We start from the raw sequence: 19,576 nt of genomic DNA on the forward strand, positions 1-19,576 counted from the left end.
AAGTGTTATTTCAACCCATGACTACCCCACTTTTAAGTGTTTCTTGCAATATTAGAAAAGCATTTCATTATGAACAACATCAACATGGACCTATGTACAATATTTGATTCAGGGGGCCATGGTAAATCCAAACAAATCTAGAAACCCTATTTTAATTTTTTTCATCAAATGAAATATAATTCAACAGAGAAAAAACTGGGCCAGATTTAACAAACCTTTGAATGAGATCAATGAGCACAAGAATCTAGTCAATAACCCTTCCAAGCTTGTATAGGGGTTATAGCCTTCTAGCTTAGATGCCAAATGCACTGCAAATAGCCCATAAGGAATGCCAAACAAGCTCCAAACTTACTCCAAATCAAAACTCTTCAATGCAGCTCCACAAACTCCAAATGCTCAATGATAGAGGTGTGAGGGAAATAGATAGGGGAGAGGTTGTTCATATTTTAAGGGTGCAAAGAGTATCTGTAGGTTTTTAAATTAATAAAAATTAACCCTTTTTCATATCTAAATCGTGTGCAGCATGTAGGTGACCGGTTGCATACCGAACCAGTCCCTGAACCAGTTTGAAGGCTAATTTGATGCCTACGAGGATCAGGTCAACAGAACCAACCAGCTCTGGTTCCAGTGCAAATAATTTTTAAAGCATTGTAAAGGAGTAGTAGTAGATTTCAATGTGGAAACTCAAGTTTTGAAGATCCTTTTATTGTTGGATTATCCAACAAAGTGCTCAATTGGGATAATTGCGAAAGGAAAACTTGACAAGGTCATCGATGATGTATTCTATGTAACTTAGAGAAAGAATCCATTGACAATCTCTTTGTACATTGTCCCTTTGCAAAATATGTGATCTAAATCTTTAAAATTGTCAAATGGGGCTGGGAAATGATCAAGCAATAACATTTTTGAATGTCTAAAAGGATGGCCTTCAGACAAAGCAGTGTCAATACAGAGGGCACTCCCTGGTATGATTGTGTAGGCTTTATAGTTAACTCAAAACGAGATGACATTTCAGGATATAGTGATTCTACCAATATAGGTGAGCCATTGGGTTACCTATGCTTGTAGAGGGATATGGAAACCAAAATTAAAATCAAGCATGCAAGTATTCTTTCTTTCTTTTTAGCCATGGTGAATCGATAATTCTTTGGACTAATCTAGAGGAGGTCCGGGATCAACCCTCGTGGCTGCCTTATAACACCAAGAGTATATCCAGCAACCTGCAAGCTAAATATAACAGATCTTATGATTTAGCAAGAGTTGAGACTCTCGGAAATGGGGAGTCTACTCCTTGAGCCGAGCTCATAGTAGGCCGTATACTCATTGAGATTTGAACCGCAGTCTCATTAGTTTGACCCAGCGAAACTTACCATTAAACCACATATCACTGTATAGTATGCAAGTATTCTTAAAGAATGAAGAATTGATAAGGCAAAGGTGCGGAGCTGCCTTGATGGAGCATGTTAAGGTTCTACGAGAAGGTGTGGTGCTGGTCAAATTTTATTTTTTGGATAATCATTACATTAACTTCAAAGCTAGATGTGGCCAAACAATAGAGGAAAGATAACTACTCTATGGATGCTGCTTAACTTGCTTTGGGAAGTAATATAAACGGAGTACAAATGTCAGAAGATTCCAAAATTGTAATTGATTGGATGAATGGGAGAAATAGCTTGGAGAATTTATTACAACCCTGATTATCGAAAGAATCATAGACATGAGAAATCTGTTAGTCATGATCACAGTCCAACATATGTTCCAATGATTGAATGAGAAATCGAAAATCAGTTCAAAGAAGCAACTCTTATTCAAGAAGGCCAGATCACTGTTGCTGAGATAGTAGAGGGGAGATCTAATCTTAAAGATGTAATCTCCCTATTTTGGAAGTCTGCGAGGACAAGAAAATACCTATGATGACTTTTATGTAGTTATGTTCTGAATTGTTTATAAAAGAGAGTTAAATGCCTTGTTTTGGATGACTGTAACTTAGAACTTGATGATAATCACAGATACTAGATTCTCTTTGCATTTAGAGTAAGTTTGATGCCTACCTTTCTAAACACTGGAAAAGACATGACTTTATATTGTGATTTCCCTTGAAATATCAAATATACGATCTTTTTTCTTGGAATATATAATATATATACACTATCCAGAAAAAATGAAGTAGCAGAGTCATTACCCAAGGCTATTCTTGTGTTCAAGACAGAAAAAACTCTACGCTACTAAACATTTATAGCCAACTCCACAAACTTTGATCATGAAAAATTCAATTTATATATGCGTAGCTTTCTTATTAATACCCAATTACTCATAAAAGGCACACCAAATAATCATACTGAAGTGCACAATTTTTTTTTTGGATGAAATTAGGATTACAGGAAAATATGTGTGATTGAGTTTGAAACTATCTTTGCCTAATGTACTCATGTACACCAAACCGTTCTTCGGAACAAGCCAACTTTGCCACCCTGCCTCACCGATCGGGATCCCACGTTCTCACAACATCGTGGAAATGAGGGAACCTCGTTACCCTGATGAACCCTAAGTTTATTGTCATTAAATATGCAAAGAAATAATTTCCTTTTATCCATACTGTTATGTGCTTGCGACAAAACAATTCAAAAGGTTGTTCAGTATGCGGATAAAAAAATCTAATGCATAGAGACTTCTCTACATGCATATTGTTCTGTGCTTGCGACAAACCAATTCGAAAGATTGAGTATGAGGATTTAAGAAAAAAAACTAATGCCTTGAGACCTGTCTACATGCACACAGTTCTGTGCTTGCAAAAAACCAATTCACGTGGATTTGAAAAAATAAAAAACTAATGCCTTGAGACTTCTCTAATAAATCTTCTAGAAAGAAAAAACCAGAGTGTGTTTGGAATTATGTATTTGTCCATGTTTTTATCGTTTTCTTAAATGTTGTAAGCGGACATAGTATATTATTTCAAGTATATCAACTTCTTTTGGAAATGTGATGTTTTTGTAAGTGTCATTCTGCAGAATGCTAGTGGAAGAATGTTTATGTAAATAAAATATAAATAAGATAAGAAAATAAATTTATCATTTTTTAAAGATAGTCAAAATAATAATAATTAATAAAATATTAATAATCTGACACTGTAAAATTAAAATCTCAATCATTTGAAATTGCATAGAGCGACATAGCTTACCCCTAGCCAATTAAAGGATCGTGTCAATTCATAAGTTGCATAACCACCATTTGTATTCTGCATTGGCAACAATATAAATTAAGTAATCATGGTTAGTTTGGATCTCTAAAACAATGAAGACAGTCTCTTTGAATGAAAAGAATGAATTTGTCTTGTCACAGTCAAATTACCAACCTAATGATAATATTTTCCCACTATTTATATTAACTACGTTAATTTTGTAATTTCAATTTCTTTTTTAGGTTCAAAAGTTCATCCCACTAAAAAGGGAAATAATCAATATTTACAAGTCAATTCCATATTCTCTAACTCCACATGCTAGCAAGTAAATAAACAAAATATTATAATGGTAAATTTTAAACGAAAAAAAAAAACTTGCATCTTTTTTTTTAGCTCCATGAATCCACACAAATATCTTATTTTTACTCCAACCAAGATATACACAGTGAAATTATACAAAAGCACTCCCGTTTTCTCCAGTAATTAAATTGTGCTATGGGAGTGGGAACCTCTTTCAATAACAACCATTTTCTGAGAACTACCTTGATGGAGGCCAAGAAATTTCCTAGGATACTAAAAATCATTGTAAGGTTTCTTAAAGAAGTTGAACTCTTTAGTAGTTAAATGAATTGGCTCATTATTATATCATTATTATACAATCATATTTTGTGTTGTTTTCAAAAATAAGTGTTACGAAATGGATTAAACTTCTACAGCAACAATAGGAGGTCACAACAATTGACATGTATTATGCATGTGTTATGATGCTCTCAAAACAATTGATCGCGCACTTTGTTTGGGTATTAGAAAAAGCCAAAGACCTAAAACCTTGACAACTCCTCAACTAGCAATTGTGAAGTATTCTTTCTAAAATGTAGTAGTTATTATTATTAATAAATGGTGTTTGTAAAGAACAATGAGATGAATCTAGTAATAAACTATTATTTGCCAATGTATATGAAGTTAGTAGTAATCAATGATATCAATAGTTAAATGAGCCACGGTGACAATGGAATTCAAAACACAAGTGAAACTAGTGATAGAATGTATATAATTTTATGCATTTCCGTAGCTTAAAAGCATAATTTGACAAATCTAAATTATAATCATAATGGGATGAAATCAATAGCAGACCTCACTACAATATTGTCAATTGGGTCTAGCCTAGATAGTTGTGAGGAGGATTATACACACCACCTAGGTTTCATTTTGGCAAGCAGTGTACCATGCTCTTAATGAGTATATTTTGTAATGACCTTGAGCACTATATTGATAAAGCCTCAAGGTTTTGCAGAATCCAATTTAACTTGGGTACCATCCTTGTAACAAGGGGAAGTGTTTGATGGGTTTCCCTAGAATATGTATTTCATAGAGAAAAACGAGAGTTTTCTTGTAATAATCTTAAGGTGGTTGATAAGCTCAAAACCAATAATCACAAGCTTTTCCTAGTACTAAAGCAACTTGAGGCTTTGGGGTGAAGATAAAAATTGATTCTTTATATTTAATCTTCAATTCAATATTTTCCATTCTTTAGGAAGTGGGTTTGTCTACATGGGTTAGTATCAATAGAAAAGATTTTGTGCTCTCATGAATGACCTATATCCTAATGCCATGGAAAACATGATATATAATATACTCCAATAAATTGTTTTCAATATACATAATTATCATACTAAACTAATTATGTTTTTTTCTCCATGAAAGGTGGTGATTTAGTGGTTGAAAAAGTTTGTTATATAAAAGACCCAAGTATTCATGATAAATAGTTAGAAATTTGTTGTTAGTAGAATTTTGTGATTTAGTAGTTTAAATGGATAATTATACGAAAGTACCAAGTTCAAATCTATGTATGCACGAAGTCTTATAGATGTTTGGTAGTGATTTTTTGTTCATTTGTTTTGATGTATTAATTACTAGTTTCAGAAATAGCCTTCATTGCTCTATTTGTCTTTAGATGTTATTTGAATATGTTAAAATTGGCAACTAGGGCCAAACTCCATGTGGGTCATCTTATTAATGGAAGCTGGTATTTTTCTTAGATCTCTCTCATCAAGAGGTGTAGGATTGATCTAAAGATAATCCGATTCCGATAAGTATTCATGGAGATATGAATTTATTTGTGTTATGGGACTATTCGTCAAGATCGGCCAGCAACCAAATAAACCCCACTTGAGCTCAACGTTTTAGTATAAATAGAGGTGGCCTTCAAGTCATTTTCAACACACTTGGGATCTCTTCCTCTTTACTTGTCTTTGGGTTTTAGTAGGAGGAGAGATCCTAAGGGATAACGCTGCCCTAATCTAGAGTGCAGAAGCCGGAACTGCTGGGAACAGCCGGAACAACCGGAACTGCCAAGAACTGCCGGGAACTGCCAGAACTGCCGGAACTGTTGGAATTGTTGGGAACTGCGAGAACTGCCGGAATTGTCGAGAACTGTCGGGAACTGCCGGGAACTGTCGGAACTGCCGGAATTGCCGGGAACAGCCGGAACTGCTGAGAATTACTGGGAACAGTTATAACTACCGAAACTGTCGAGAACTGTTGGAGCATCTATCTTCGAAGGAGAGCAGCATGCAAGGGACAACTAACTAACATTGGGATAGTTGTATGGTACTTAGCAGCAAATACACTAAGCAAGCAATGTTACAGCAAGCATGCTAAGGACAACAAGCATGCTAGGGACAACAAGCAAGCAAGGGACAACAAGCAAGCAAGGTGCAGCCAGAGCATAGGTCAGTACAACAACATGGTGTAACAATGGAACATAATGCAATACAGTGATGGGTACAATCATGATTATGAAGCGTGATGAGATGCAACATAATGATGATGGGTGCAGCATGGTGCAACGCGGTGAGGTGCAACATGATGACGAAATGCAGCACAACGATAGGTGAAGGAGTCACCTTGGAGAATCAGTTGAAGTAGCATGTCTTCAACTGATCTCATGTATCATCTTCTTAGAGATGACCTATGCTCTTATCTAGATAAGTCAAAGTGTTAACTTCTATTGTAAACGTACTATCTCTCTCTCTCTCTACTGAACTATTGAAGAACATATAAGAAGAATTGATCAAGGGTTTCCCCACATTGGAGTTTGTCCCTAGCTAGCACCACATCTTGCGTTCTCTTGTCTTGGCTTGTCTTCTGTGATTTATGTTTTTCTATCTGCGGTTTACTTTAATGCTGATGTGATTGCTAATCTGAAAAAGATATTGAGCTAACTATGAAAGTTGAAATAAATTGCTCTAAGCATAGAAAATTCCTAAAATTAACATGGTATCAGAGCTGAGGTGAAGACAATGCCATAGGAACCCAAAGTATGAAGGATCAAATGTTGTTTTTTGATAAGATAAAGAAGCGTTATCTTGTATTGGCCCTCTCCTTCAGATTCTTTGGGAATCTAGCTTATTGATTGTAGTGCTTCAAGGCACTTCATCGGATAGTAGGGTGCACTCTCTAATTTGGTAGAGATGGAAACAATCATGGGATTATACTTGGAGCCGATGCCACCTATCCCGGAAAGGGTGTAGGGAATGTTACCCCTCAATTGAATGAGGGTAACTTGATTCATTTACAGAATCTCTTTTATGTACCTGATCGCAAGAAGAACTTGGTGTCCATTTCGGCAATGGAAGTCAAAGGTTACAGGGTGGCACTCATTGATGGAAAGGTACATGTTTGAAAATAGAATTTTCAAAGATGTTTTTGAGTTCAGGGTTGTATCAAGTTACAGGAAGTCCACTGGGGACCATGTCCATTGACACATAGCACCGGAGGTTTGTGAGTCAGATGGTGACAGGGATGCCTGAATTCAAAAAGAGCATGAAAGTACATGTCTAAGATGTACCGAAGGAAAATCTTACAAGGGGACCATTCCCCTCATGTAGCAGGTCCATAGGTTTGGAACAACCCGAGGGGTTTGAGATTCATGATCAGGAATCTCATGTATGCAGGTGGAAGAAAGCCCTCTATGGCTTGAAGCAAAATTCCCCGGGCGTAGTATGAGAGGATTGATAACTATCAGATGAAGTTGAGATTCACTAAGAGTGAAGCCAATCCAAACAATTGTTTGAAGGTTGTGGATGATAGACCTCTCATACCAACACCTTCTGAGGACGACCTATTTCAAACAGGTGCTGACCTTCTCACTTACAGAAGTAAGAGGGAGTTGGATTCTGGATGTGGAATGGTACACTGCAAGCCCGTGACTACCTCGAGGATCTTAAGTTTTAGAAGTTATATGGTGATGATGCCGGACCAGATTTGGAAAATGCCTCTGAGTTCCATATACTCATTTGCATTGATGTTCTTGGTGAACTTCCGTCCGAACATATGTTTTGCAGTTAGCATGGTGAGCTCATATTTGGTTGAGCTTCACTGGATTGGTCCTAAGAATCTTCTGAGATATCTTCGGGGCACAATCTCTCATGGATTGAGATACACTGCCGAAAATATGAAGCTGCATGATTATTCGAATGCTGACTAGGCAAGCAGTGTGGAGGATCACTAGAGTACTTCTCAGCACAGGTTCTCTTTGGGTTCTGCTTCGCTATCATGGATGAGCAGGAAGCAGAAGTCGGTTTCTATAAGCACCACCGAGACCGAATACATAGCTATGAGTATGATCTCGTATGAAGCTGCCTAGTTGTGGAAGCTCTTCAGTGAGTTGTTTGTACACAGGATGAATACCACTGTGATTCTCTGTGACAATCAGAGGGGGGATTCGATTATTGAGGAATCCCGTATTCGATTATTGCTCCAGCAGATAGACATTAGATACTGCCTTATCTAGGATATGGTAAGTCGATGAGAGAGGAGGCTCCATCGCATTGAGACTGATGTACAGGTCGTAGACATTTTGTCAAAGCCTCGGGAAAGGTCAAATCTATGACTTTCCCGAACGACTTGGAGTCATTAAGAGACCTTCTTATAAAGGTCCTGCATGTTGCATGCATTGAGCTCTGGGGGGCTTGGGGTACTTACTGGAGCAACATACGACCACATGGCGACTCACCCTCCCCTGGTGATGCACTATGGAACAGGATGATTAGTTCTCTTGTGGGCCGAGATGATTAGTTCTCTCGTGGCCACTGTGAAATAGGATGATTAGTTCTCCTGTGGGCCGAGATGATTAGTTCTCCCGTGGCAACTGTGAAATAGATGATTAGTTCTCCTGCAGGCCGGGATGATTAGTTCTCCCGTGGCAACTGTGGAACAGGATGATTAGTGCTCTTGTGGGCCGGGATGATTAGTTCTCCTGTGGAAACTGTGAAACAGGATGATTAGTTCTCCTGTGGACCGGGATGATTAGTTCTCCCGTGGTGACTGTGGGGCAGGATGATTCGTTCTCCTGTGGACAGGATGATTAGTTCTCCTATCGAGGCATCCTACCCATGCAGTCTAGGACTCATGGGAAGTACCTCTCATCTGATCAATAAGCAGGGAAATGGGGTTAGGGACCATAGTAGTACTATCGATGGATGCATCATTGTATCTACCGTACTCCCTATGCTAGGATGACCTCCATTGATCTGGGATTAATGAAACTGATCTGGGATCAGTATGAGTGGTTTGAGACACTCTCTTGTGATATTGCTCTGATCAATAAAACTGACTCCGGGTCAGTAAGAGTGATGTGACACACTCTCTTCAGATGAAACTGACTTCGGTTCAGTAGAGAATGGTATGAGACATTCTCAATCAATTCTTCTTCTTCATGGTTCAGCAGAGCAAAGTAGAGAAGAGCATAGCAGAGCAGAGTAGAGCAAAGCAGAGCTCAGCAGAGCAGTGCAGTGCAGAGCACTGATGGCAGAGATAGTACAGTCGGACATATGGATCAGCGGATGGACTTCTCCCTAGTTGAGAGGGAGTGTTAAAATTGGAAACTAGGGCCAAACTCCATGTGGGTCATCTTATTAATGGAAGTTGATATTTTTCTTGGATTCCTCTCATCGAGAGGTGTAGGATTGATCTAAATATCATCTGATTCTGATAAATATTCATGGAGATATGAATTTATTTGTGTTATGGGACTATTCGTCAAGGTCAGCCAGCAACCAAATAAACCCCACTTGTGCTCAACGTTTTAGTATAAATAGAGGTGCCCTTCAAGTCATTTTCAACACACTTGGGATCTCTTCCTCTCTACTTGTCTTTGGGTTTTAGTAGGAGGAGAGATCCTAAGGGATAACGCTGCCCTAATCTAGAGGGCAGAAGCCGAAATTGCCGGGAACAGCTAGAACTGTCGGAACTGCCGGGAACTGCTGGAACTATTGGAACTGCGGGAAACTGCCGAATCTGCCGGGAACTGCCGGAACTACCGGGAACTGCCGGAAACTGCCAGGAACTGTCGGAACTGTCGGGAACAACTGGAATAGCCAGAACAGCCAGAACAACCGGCACTGCCAGGAACAGTCGAAACAGCCGGAACTGCCGTAACTACCAGAACTGTCGGGAATTGCCGGGAACAGCCGGAACTGTCGGAACTGTTGGGATCTTTTGGAACTGCCGGGAATTGTCGGAGAATCTATCTCTGAAGGAGAGCAACATGCAAGGGACAGCTAACTAACATTGGGACAGTTGTATGGTACTTAGCAGCAAATACACTAAGCATGCAATGTTACAGCTAGCCTGCAACAGCAAGCATGCTAAGGACAACAAGCATGTTAAGGACAACAAGCAAGCAAGGGACAACAAGCAAGCAAGGTGCAACTAGAGCATAGGTCAGTACAGCAACATGGTGTAGCAGTGGCACATAATGTATTACAGTGATGGGTACAATCATGATTAATGAAGCGTGATGAGATGCAGCATAGTGATGATGGGTGCAGCATGGTCCAGCGTGGTGAGGTGCAGCATGATGACGAAATGCAGCACAACGATAGGTGAAGGAGTCACCTTGGAGAATTAGTTGAAGCAGCATGTCTTCAACTGATCTCATGTCTCATCATCTTAGAGATGATCTATGCTCTTATCTAGATAAGTCAAAGTGTTGACTTTTGTTGTAAACGTACTATCTCTCTCTCTCTCTTTGTTGAAATATTGAAGAACATATAAGAAGAATTGATCAAGGGTTTCCCCACATTGGGGTTTGTCCCTGGCTAGCGCCACATCTTGTGTCCTCTTATCCTGGCTTGTCTTCTGCGATTTATGTTTATGTTCTATCTGCAGTTTACTTTAATGCTGATGTGATAGCTAATCTAAAAAAGATATTGAGCTAACTATGAAAATTGAAATAAATTGCTCTAAGCATAGAACATACCTAAAATTAACGGGATAGTTACATACATTAGTCAAAATTATTAAATAAAGATTGATTGGATTTAGAAAGTGTTAGTTAATGTCATTAAACAATAGTTTTGAGGTCATTTAACAATGCAATAAAAGGGACATTTTGGGACATTTGTCGGGAAAAAACTCAAAGCAACATTAAAAAAAAATTTAAACATCATGTTTTGGGTTAATATAATAGTGTGCCCGTATATTTTAGCATATCTTATTTGATGTTATACATTTTTCTTGGATTATTGTATAATTCATTAAATTCGAGGATTGTCCCATGAACAACTAGTAAAGTTCTTGCTTTTGCATGGAGGAGGTGAAAGGTTCAAATCTCTTTCCCCAAAATTAAAGTAGGTTATTTTGACTATATTAATGAAAATTATTGGGTTCATAAATCTCTAGTGAACATTCAAAAATGTCTACATATAAAAAGAAAAGCATTTTATTTATCAATTATCAACCTTTTATAAATATTTTTCTTTGATCAAGTATTTTCCTTTGTCTTCAAAAGTAATTTCCTTTCTCATCCATACAGTACATAGTATAAAAAAAAGGTCCTCTAATGCCTTTTCTTGGTCAAAATGTTATTAGGGAATTTTTGCACCATGAAAATAACCTAAGACTTGACATTGTCCATACCACTCAAAGGTTCACATGTTTGACCTGAGTAGCAAAGATTTGTTTAAATTTTTAAAATACCTCACATTGAGTAATTCTTAAGATTTTTTAACTTATCAAAATATTACCAACGACATTTCCACTTGGACACTTCTAGGGGGTTGACATCCCCTTGACCCTCATGGCATAGCATATGAAAGTCCATGAACCTTGCTTTGACAATCCAAAAGAGTTGAATATTCTATTGGAAAATGTTCTTCATCTTGGAGTTCATGATTTTTCTAATGTAATTTGTCCAACATAATCAAGGTTTATCCTTGTATGTGTCTAATTCTCTACCACCTCCAATGTTTCAAAAAAAGGCAGGAAGTATCGTTGAAACAAAGCCACATTGAAAGTGATGTGTAAAAAAGACTAGGTTGGCAAGTTGAAGTCAAAATCATTTTGATGCACTACGTTTGTTTTGTGTGAGATTCATAATGGATGATCTGATTTTCATCTTAAGTTCTTAAGTCACTCCTTCTATAAGTGCAACCATAATGTATCGGCAAACTCATACTAGTGTGGAAACTTGTGTTAATCGTGGTGTTGCTTATACTTGGCATTGTTATTTTGTATAATTTCATTCACCTATTATTGGATATATTGTATTTGTCCAAAAGCGTTTCGTGGCTTATTCTAGGTCCTTATAAGCTTGGGATGAATCTTCCCGTATTCTTCCAATGGAAAAGGCTATATCATTTTAGGCCAATAGTTAGAACCCCAGCGCACTTTAAAATGATTGTGGATAATAGAGTTGTGAAAAATTATATTTTTGTTGTGTTAAACATAAAAAGATATTTTATCCTATATTTGGCTAGTATAAGTATTTCAACAACACTACCACTTCTTCAAGGAAAAGTACTCATCCATCCCCACTATATGGCCCCTCCAAAATCACCTTCTCATGCTTGCCTAAATGAACATAGAGAGGGCCCAAATGGATAAAAATTCCATCATAGAGATGAAATTGTGATACATGTCCTAACTATGATGAGTGTCTAACATGTAACAACAAAATCATTATCACTATAGTACAACAAGGGTAAATTTGAAGTCTTTTGTCCACAACAATTGAGGATTACGACCAATGCTTCAATTAGAGGTCACCTAAGGTAAAGTCCAATTCATTTGGTTTTCTAGTTTCCTTCTTGATCTTTAGGTGGAATTATCGAACATGTATGGACCAGTTATGATGGTTTTTGTTCTGCAACCTATGCAACTTGCTCAAACTCTGCATAAATTACAAGGCCTATGGTTGGTTTGGATGACTAATTACTTTCCCATAAATGCTTCCTTTACCAATAGGCCTAGAAAATGTAGAAAAAGATCCTTGTCATAGGTAAGTTATTTGTGAACTATGTTGGATAATGCCTTGATGTGATAAGTCAGAGGATGTCCATGTTGAATGGGTATTACAACAATGGCATACTGAGGAGTTTGCCTTGTTTTCAAATAGTTGTTGCAAATCACATAGAATAAGGACTGGCATTGAGAAGAGGTGATGCTTCAAGTCCTTGAATGATTTTGGTTGTGGATAAGTCTAAACAAACTTGGCATTGATGCTGCCCTTGGTGACATAGATTAGGGGCAAATAGATATGAGAAATCCCCAAGACTAACATGTGGTAAATCTTGGCCAGGCCAAGAAGCGATGATTCAACTCCATTAATATCTTTTGATCCCATTAACTCCTAATGAGGTACCCTAGTATTTTTCATGACAACATCATTCTAATACTAGAGATATTTAAGTCTAAATCCTTGTAAACCATGTGATGATTATGTATATGGTGTCCTAGGCCTATTATGATCAACCATGTGTGGTCCCTTTAGTCCCCATTTTCAAGTCCTTTTGTCCTGGATAGGATTGAAGGCCCTTGGGATGAACCTATTGAGACACATGGTTTAGGGGAGCCATTCATTTTGAAGGGGTGATTGCACTATGTAGACCTTGTCCAACCCATGTCTTGAGTACACCCAACTTTTTCTAACATGGCTATGTATCAAAGAGACTGGATGCATCTCCTTAGTTATGGTACAATATTATTCAATTCTCCACACGAAATTCTAATAGTTCACACGATTCCATGTTTTATTGGGAACTACATGAATCCCAAAGCATAGGATTTTGTGCTAAGTCATCAAAACATCCTTACTCCTTTGCAATAATTAGATAACCTAAAACACCCAGAGACTCCACAACTCAAGGACTAGGCATTGGCCTTGTGATTTTGGTGATCAAGCTCTATTTCATACATAAATTGAATTTCGCTCTCCTTATCTTTCTAAATTTAATCCCTCTTAAGGATAAGCTGCCTCATCTATGGTCTAGTGAAAAATTGTCTAGGAGAAGAATTTTTGGCATTGGAAGGATTCAACATGAAGATTAGGATTGGTTGCCTCAAAAGCATCCTCCTTGGTGGCTAATTCATCCATTTTTCACCATAATTTTTCTTGCCCTAGTTAGTTGCCCTAGGAGAAAGCCTAGTTTGGTTAAGCTTCAACTTGAGGGTTTCTTGAGGGTTTCATATTCCATTAATTGCTAATACTCATTGTGGGAAACCTTTTCCTTTGCACCTTGATCTTAAGATATTCCATTCTGCATGTTATTATTCAAACCCTAGGTCTAGAGTGCCCAAGATTGGCCTCTCTAAGGGATGCAAATTGTCCCTTCATCATTGTTTGAGCCTTGTACTTAAGTTGAACCATCCTTTGGAAGCTTATTGTGTCACCTTAAACCTCTAAACCTAGAATATCTCTTGTAAGTGACCTTATACCGAGACTCATCCTACTAGCAAAAATCCAAAAAGGGCAGGGGGTATTGGTTGTGGTGACAGTGGGCCTTTACCTCATTTTTGTCACTTGGTCTAGTGCTTGCCTTGTAGAGTACCCCTCTACAAGACCTATTAGATTTTGAGGCAACAAGCTTTTTGTTCTAGTGAAGGATATATTGTTCAGTGTTTGTTTATCTCATGTAATCAAGATGGTAACAGATGGATCTATATGCCCTCTTTTTGGTTTGTGTAGTCGTATAATAGATAGGAGTCAGGACATTCTTAATAGTTGTAGGGTGATATGTAAATGCACTTCTTTGGTAGCCAGTAGAATGTTAAAAAAGTGTTGTCTAACTAGTAGACATTTTGGAGTTTTGGCCGGAATCCAATGGATTTTTTTATTATCAAATCTTGGTTTGTGTTGTTTAAACTAGGTTTTGACTACATATATGGATTCAACACCCTGAGAAACCATTGGGGAGGTGCTGAAAAACCCTTGGAGCACTTGGATTGTAGAGAGTTCCTAACTCAAACTTGTGATTGCAACAAATCCCTATCGATTTCTAGGCAAATTAAAATAGAAAATAAGCCATAAAAACCTCCAAAAATATCTAATAGATAAACTACGACATTAAAAAAATCTAAATATACCTCATACATTAAAATTTTATAAATAAAATTCTTATTTTATACCAAATTCCTTAATTATAATTAGATAATATTTAATATTAAATAAATAAAAACATTATTTTATATATATATATATATATATATAAAAATAATGTTAGTGGTCCTCTATAACATGTATAGGACTTGGTCTAGTTTTAATAAAATTTAATCTGAATTTTCAAAAAAAATTCTATTAACTTTTTTCTATATATAAAATAAAGTAGTCAAAACATATATTATGCTTAGCCTTTCAACATGACAAGAAAACTAATGTTATCTACTGTCAAATCTGCTTAATACAGTCTTTCCACACCATGTCATGCGTCCATCTAAACCTTGCAGTCATTATACTTTGACCAAGAAGTCTTGTACAACTTTTCTAAGACATTAAAACTAAGACATTAAAACTAAGACACTTCATCAACAGGACAAATGAAATGAATTTAAAAAAATACTTTATGGCCAAATGTATTAAAAATAAAATCTCTTACATTAATAATTTTGTAGTTATGGTACACTTCTGAACAGTCGATTAGGCTGTCTGAAGGATATAATGCCTGCTTACCTGCATGGAAAGTAGATAATTGACACAATCGAAAATCCTTTGCTGGGGTAGTGGTTTTCCAACAACGTTTTCAGGCAGTTGTGACAATTCTAGGGCAGCCTGTATAACCAAAGGCATTTTGTGATTCAGTAAATAACAAATAGATTATAAAGTCAAATAAAATATGAAATGATACATTGAGTCCCTTCACACACCTTTAACGCTTCAGCAGAGCAGTCAGCCACAACCCAACCATGATCTCTTGTCGATAAAGTCCAGGCACCCTTAGAATTGTGGCGATACCAGGTACTAAACTCACCGGGAGAATTTTCTTGAACCTTCCAAACACAGCAATGCATCTATGTAAAAATGCTTTTATAATATTTAGATCTTTATCTAAGATACAGCATGACAAAACACGAACCATTTTTTATTTAGACAAATTAACGAATTATATAAACCTGTGACTTTTCTATAAACGCGTTTGCTTTCTTAAGCAGTGGACCGCATTCGTCAAGGAGGTCGGCCGATATTAGAGCTTGGACAGTAAATGCTGCATCCCATAACTGACTGCCATTATGGCACTGAAAATGAAATACCAAGCTGGCATGAGGAAAATACCATCTCAAGTGCAATAAAATACAAATAGCAATGAAAAAGTTCCAGAGAAATTTACCCTCATTCTTCCCTATAGGAATCAAAAGTATTAATTATCCACCCTGAATTTCAATGGATGTGTTTAAATGAAGTAACACATTCATAAAAATGCGGACTAGCCAGAGATAATTTGAATCCTGACCTGCGTCTTCATGCCATCTTCTGCAATCCATAGATAGTCTAGGATTCGTGGAAAATGCTTTTTAAATGCCTCTGAGTTTTTATCTTCTATCCAGCAACATAGCATATTCATTACCTAAAATAATGAAAGAAAAACATTAAATTTTATACAGCCTCGGCAACTTTTGAGCATTTTCCAGATCCAGAAATGTGGATTGCATTGAGCCATGTTATATTAATAATTACATAATACCAAATCTCATATAAATTCCTTAAATGAACCCTTGCCCTTTGGCTATTTTGCATTGATTGGCAAAGAAAAAACTTGAATATACACTTGGCAAGTATTTTGTTTGCAATAGCAGGTTTTTAACGGTGATTTTTCCAAAAGGAAACTTGTAAAGATAAACAAAGGATTATAAAATAGGTCACTTCTGGTAAGTTCATCTATTTTCTCTCTAACCTGTAGAAACACTGTTGAAGACCTATTATGATTTTCATAGCATACCCAACACCCATTGTGCTTTATGGGGCACTTCTGGAGACAACCAAATTTCACTCTCATTGTTTCTTTGATACTCTATTTCTGATTTACTTGTTTTGATGTATTTCCTCATTGTCCTGCTAACAGCTAATTAATAGATGTAGAGACAATAAAAATAGGCTTATGCAAACATAATGAAACTATTCAATGGACACCCACGGGGCTTTGGATTGACGGTGAATGGGTGCACTGTTAAGGCACTCCTTGCGATAGGTCACTGATTCAAATCCCCGTGGGTGCTTACCTACCAATAAAAAAAAAACCTATTCAATGGACAATTACACCATAATTTATAGATACAAACTTAAATATGACAATAGAAATAAACATAACTATAAACTAATACAATTCATCATATAAACCACAATAATTTAACAATTACACAAGTAAATCAAACACTTGTCTTTTTGGAAATTATCCACCAACTAGGTGCAGAAGAAGGATGTTCCACCCAACCATAGTCTCCTTGTTGCACTTAATCTTCTGCAATAGATATAACCTTTGCATTGAGGCTTTGAGTCCATAAGGGAGAATTTACTTATGATTGACATTAGTGTTTATGAGAAAAACCTAGGAGAGAGAAGTCTTGTAGGGAGCGAGGCATTAGGTTTCATGAGAAATCCCTATGAGAAGATAGCGAGAGAGAGAGAGAGAGAAAGAGAGAGATGTCCTGGATGTTCATGGAGAAATCACTCTTGTTTGTTGTTGGTTTTCTCTTGTTATGCTAGGGTTTATGCTATGTATGTAAGCCTCGTTGCCTCAAAATATAGTAGGCCTTTGTGAGAGGTCTCACAAGGAAAAAGCCAAACTATGACACAACAATGGGGTTGATGGCTCTGTCATCTCCATGTGCGCCAAGTAGGCAACATGGTGCCTTCTCTCTCCATTGTTGAGGCTCCATCAAGTGCAACAAACTCTCCTTAATTATTGTACGGATGAACATCCTCATTTGGGCCCTAGATCATGGCATGCCCATCAAGTAGTGTCAAGGTTAGCCTGGGGGCATGCTGGGTCCACTGGTACATCATCAAGAATCCTCCATTCTAAGCAAGAGAAGCTCAACGTTGTGGCTTCTGCAGGTGCTCTAGGATATGCATCAACTACCAATGCTCTACTATAAGTAGGCAACGTTGCATCTGCTAAATCATCATGCTCTCTAAAAATGTGATGTATGGCCTGGGCATATGTGGAGTAGGGTGCCCTCAAGGCCTGTGTTGCTCTAGACTGCCTAGAAAAACCAACTCAAACTTAAGTGAAAGCAACCATTTATTATAGATTAAGATAATAAATGCATCTAAGTGGACCATACTTAAGTTTCAAGGGCATATTAATACTTCAAACCATGATCACCTTCAAATATATAACTAGACCAAGTCCCATAAAGGTGTTCCCTACCTTTGTAGGGCGGCTAAGTAGTAAACCCTTTTAGGTGCTTCCAACCCCCAACTATTGGTGGCATTTCCAAGGTCAACCCTTCAATCCATAGGTGTTAGTGAGAATAGGTGGCAATGGAGGGGAAGGACTTCATGGATAGGGGACCAACTAATGAGAGTCCACATCCTAAGTGTATAGATGTAATGGAGGGAGAAATCATGGAGGCATGAGTTATTCTTTTCTCCATGTTTTTTCCACCCCTTTGTTGTGCCTTTTACTTCTTTTTTAATGTTTTTATTTTGTTTCATAGCTCAAGGATCAAAGCTTTATCTTTATGATATAGCATTCCATTTACCCCTTAAGATGAGATAGTTTATCAATCATGATGCTTGAAGACACTTTTAGCCTTTCATTTGCCTGGATGGATCATTTGGAACCCTAAAAGGGCATGGCATCATTAACCTTTTAGGCTTGCGGATCATACATGTGGGCTTATTTTGGCATGTTTTGTTGTTGAGCTAATGGGTTGGATTGTAACCCAATTTTACTTTATGTCCACTCAAAAATTGAACTTGTATAGGGGTTTTTAGTCATAAATTAGAGGAGGTAGACATCATATAAATAGAGGATTACCTCTCTCATTTATTCATCATCACTTGTGTGCAATTCGGCCTCTCTTAAAGAGACTCGACTCGTCTTTTGTACTTTGTTACTTTGTGGAGATGTGATCTTATGTGGATTTTGGCTAGTGGAGAATAATGCTTGTTGTGGAGACGTCATTTTGGGATTGAAAGAAGGCATGTTCTTGGATATATTGTGAGTAGTTTTTGTTGACTATCTTTTATGTTTATTTGTGTAATGAAATATTGCTAGGGTTCCTATGTTCCTTGTCTAAATGCATATGTTTACATGAAATGCTTGGTAATATTTGCATGCTTTAATCTTGTATCTTTGAACTACCTAGAAAACCTCCTAGAGAGCATTTTTCTAGTGAATTTCTCCCCTCATTAAATGATAGTGAAGGTTAGCAAGTGAAAACCTAGGCTTTCCCCCTTACTCCCTTCAAGGGTTTGATATTTCCATGGTCAAAGCTCCTAAGAATCCATCACCCAAGTAGATAGAAGGCATTGACAACCATCATCATGATCAAAAACCTCAAAATCTTACATTTTTACTCTCTTCCTATAATTTCATCCCTTCAAGGAAAACTGCTAGGGTTAGGGTTCAAGCAAAATTCAATTAGGGATTGAGTGTTTGAGCTAATTTGGGACTATTTCACCTTTTTTGACCTTAGAACATCAAATTTTCTTGGTTAAAAGTGTCTCTCTAGGGCTAACATCATCAACCTTAGGAAATTTTAGAGCTTTTAAAACCCTAATTTTGCATAAAAACTTCAAATTAGGGTCATTTGAAGGTTTGTCACACCCTTACAAGCAAGCCTTTTTTGTTTGTTTGTATGCCTAGGTGTGACATTGTTGAGCTATATCTTGAAACCCTATGCTACAACCCCTATCTCATAGGCTTCTTCATAGGTACACTATTCCTTATTACAAATAATTGTGCCTTGTTCCTAGTTTGAAGTACCTTGATCTAGCCTCCTAAAGTGTCACCTTGATCCTATCAACCTAGAATACCCTTAGGTGACCTATACTGGCAAGCCCCTCATGTGGTGAAATTCCACTAAGGAGTGGGAGGTGGAATGTTGAGTTGACAATGACATCCACCTCATTATTGTGTCATAGTCTGGATTTTGCCTTGTGAGGCATCTCACAAG

General features: G+C 37.3%; 1 protein-coding gene across 3 annotated transcripts in view; it reads right to left on the reverse strand.

Annotated features, from left to right (window-relative positions):
* LOC149229834 (cycloartenol synthase-like) overlaps nucleotides 1-19,576 on the reverse strand; it is a 403,955-nt gene that overhangs the window by 133,127 nt on the left and 251,252 nt on the right. For all 3 annotated transcript variants that reach the window (XM_089378753.1, XM_089378752.1, XM_089378754.1), the window contains 5 exons: nucleotides 15,907-16,020; nucleotides 15,569-15,691; nucleotides 15,323-15,445; nucleotides 15,129-15,227; nucleotides 3,179-3,235 (listed from right to left, as the gene is read on the reverse strand). In XM_089378753.1, the coding sequence (XP_089234879.1) occupies nucleotides 3,179-3,235; nucleotides 15,129-15,227; nucleotides 15,323-15,445; nucleotides 15,569-15,691; nucleotides 15,907-16,020 (516 nt within the window). The remainder of the gene's footprint in view (nucleotides 1-3,178; nucleotides 3,236-15,128; nucleotides 15,228-15,322; nucleotides 15,446-15,568; nucleotides 15,692-15,906; nucleotides 16,021-19,576) is intronic.

The sequence above is a fragment of the Pinus tabuliformis genome, chromosome J, assembly GCF_031772625.1.
Source record: "Pinus tabuliformis cultivar Carrire ecotype Pingquan chromosome J, CPIR1, whole genome shotgun sequence".
Taxonomy (NCBI): domain Eukaryota; kingdom Viridiplantae; phylum Streptophyta; class Pinopsida; order Pinales; family Pinaceae; genus Pinus; species Pinus tabuliformis.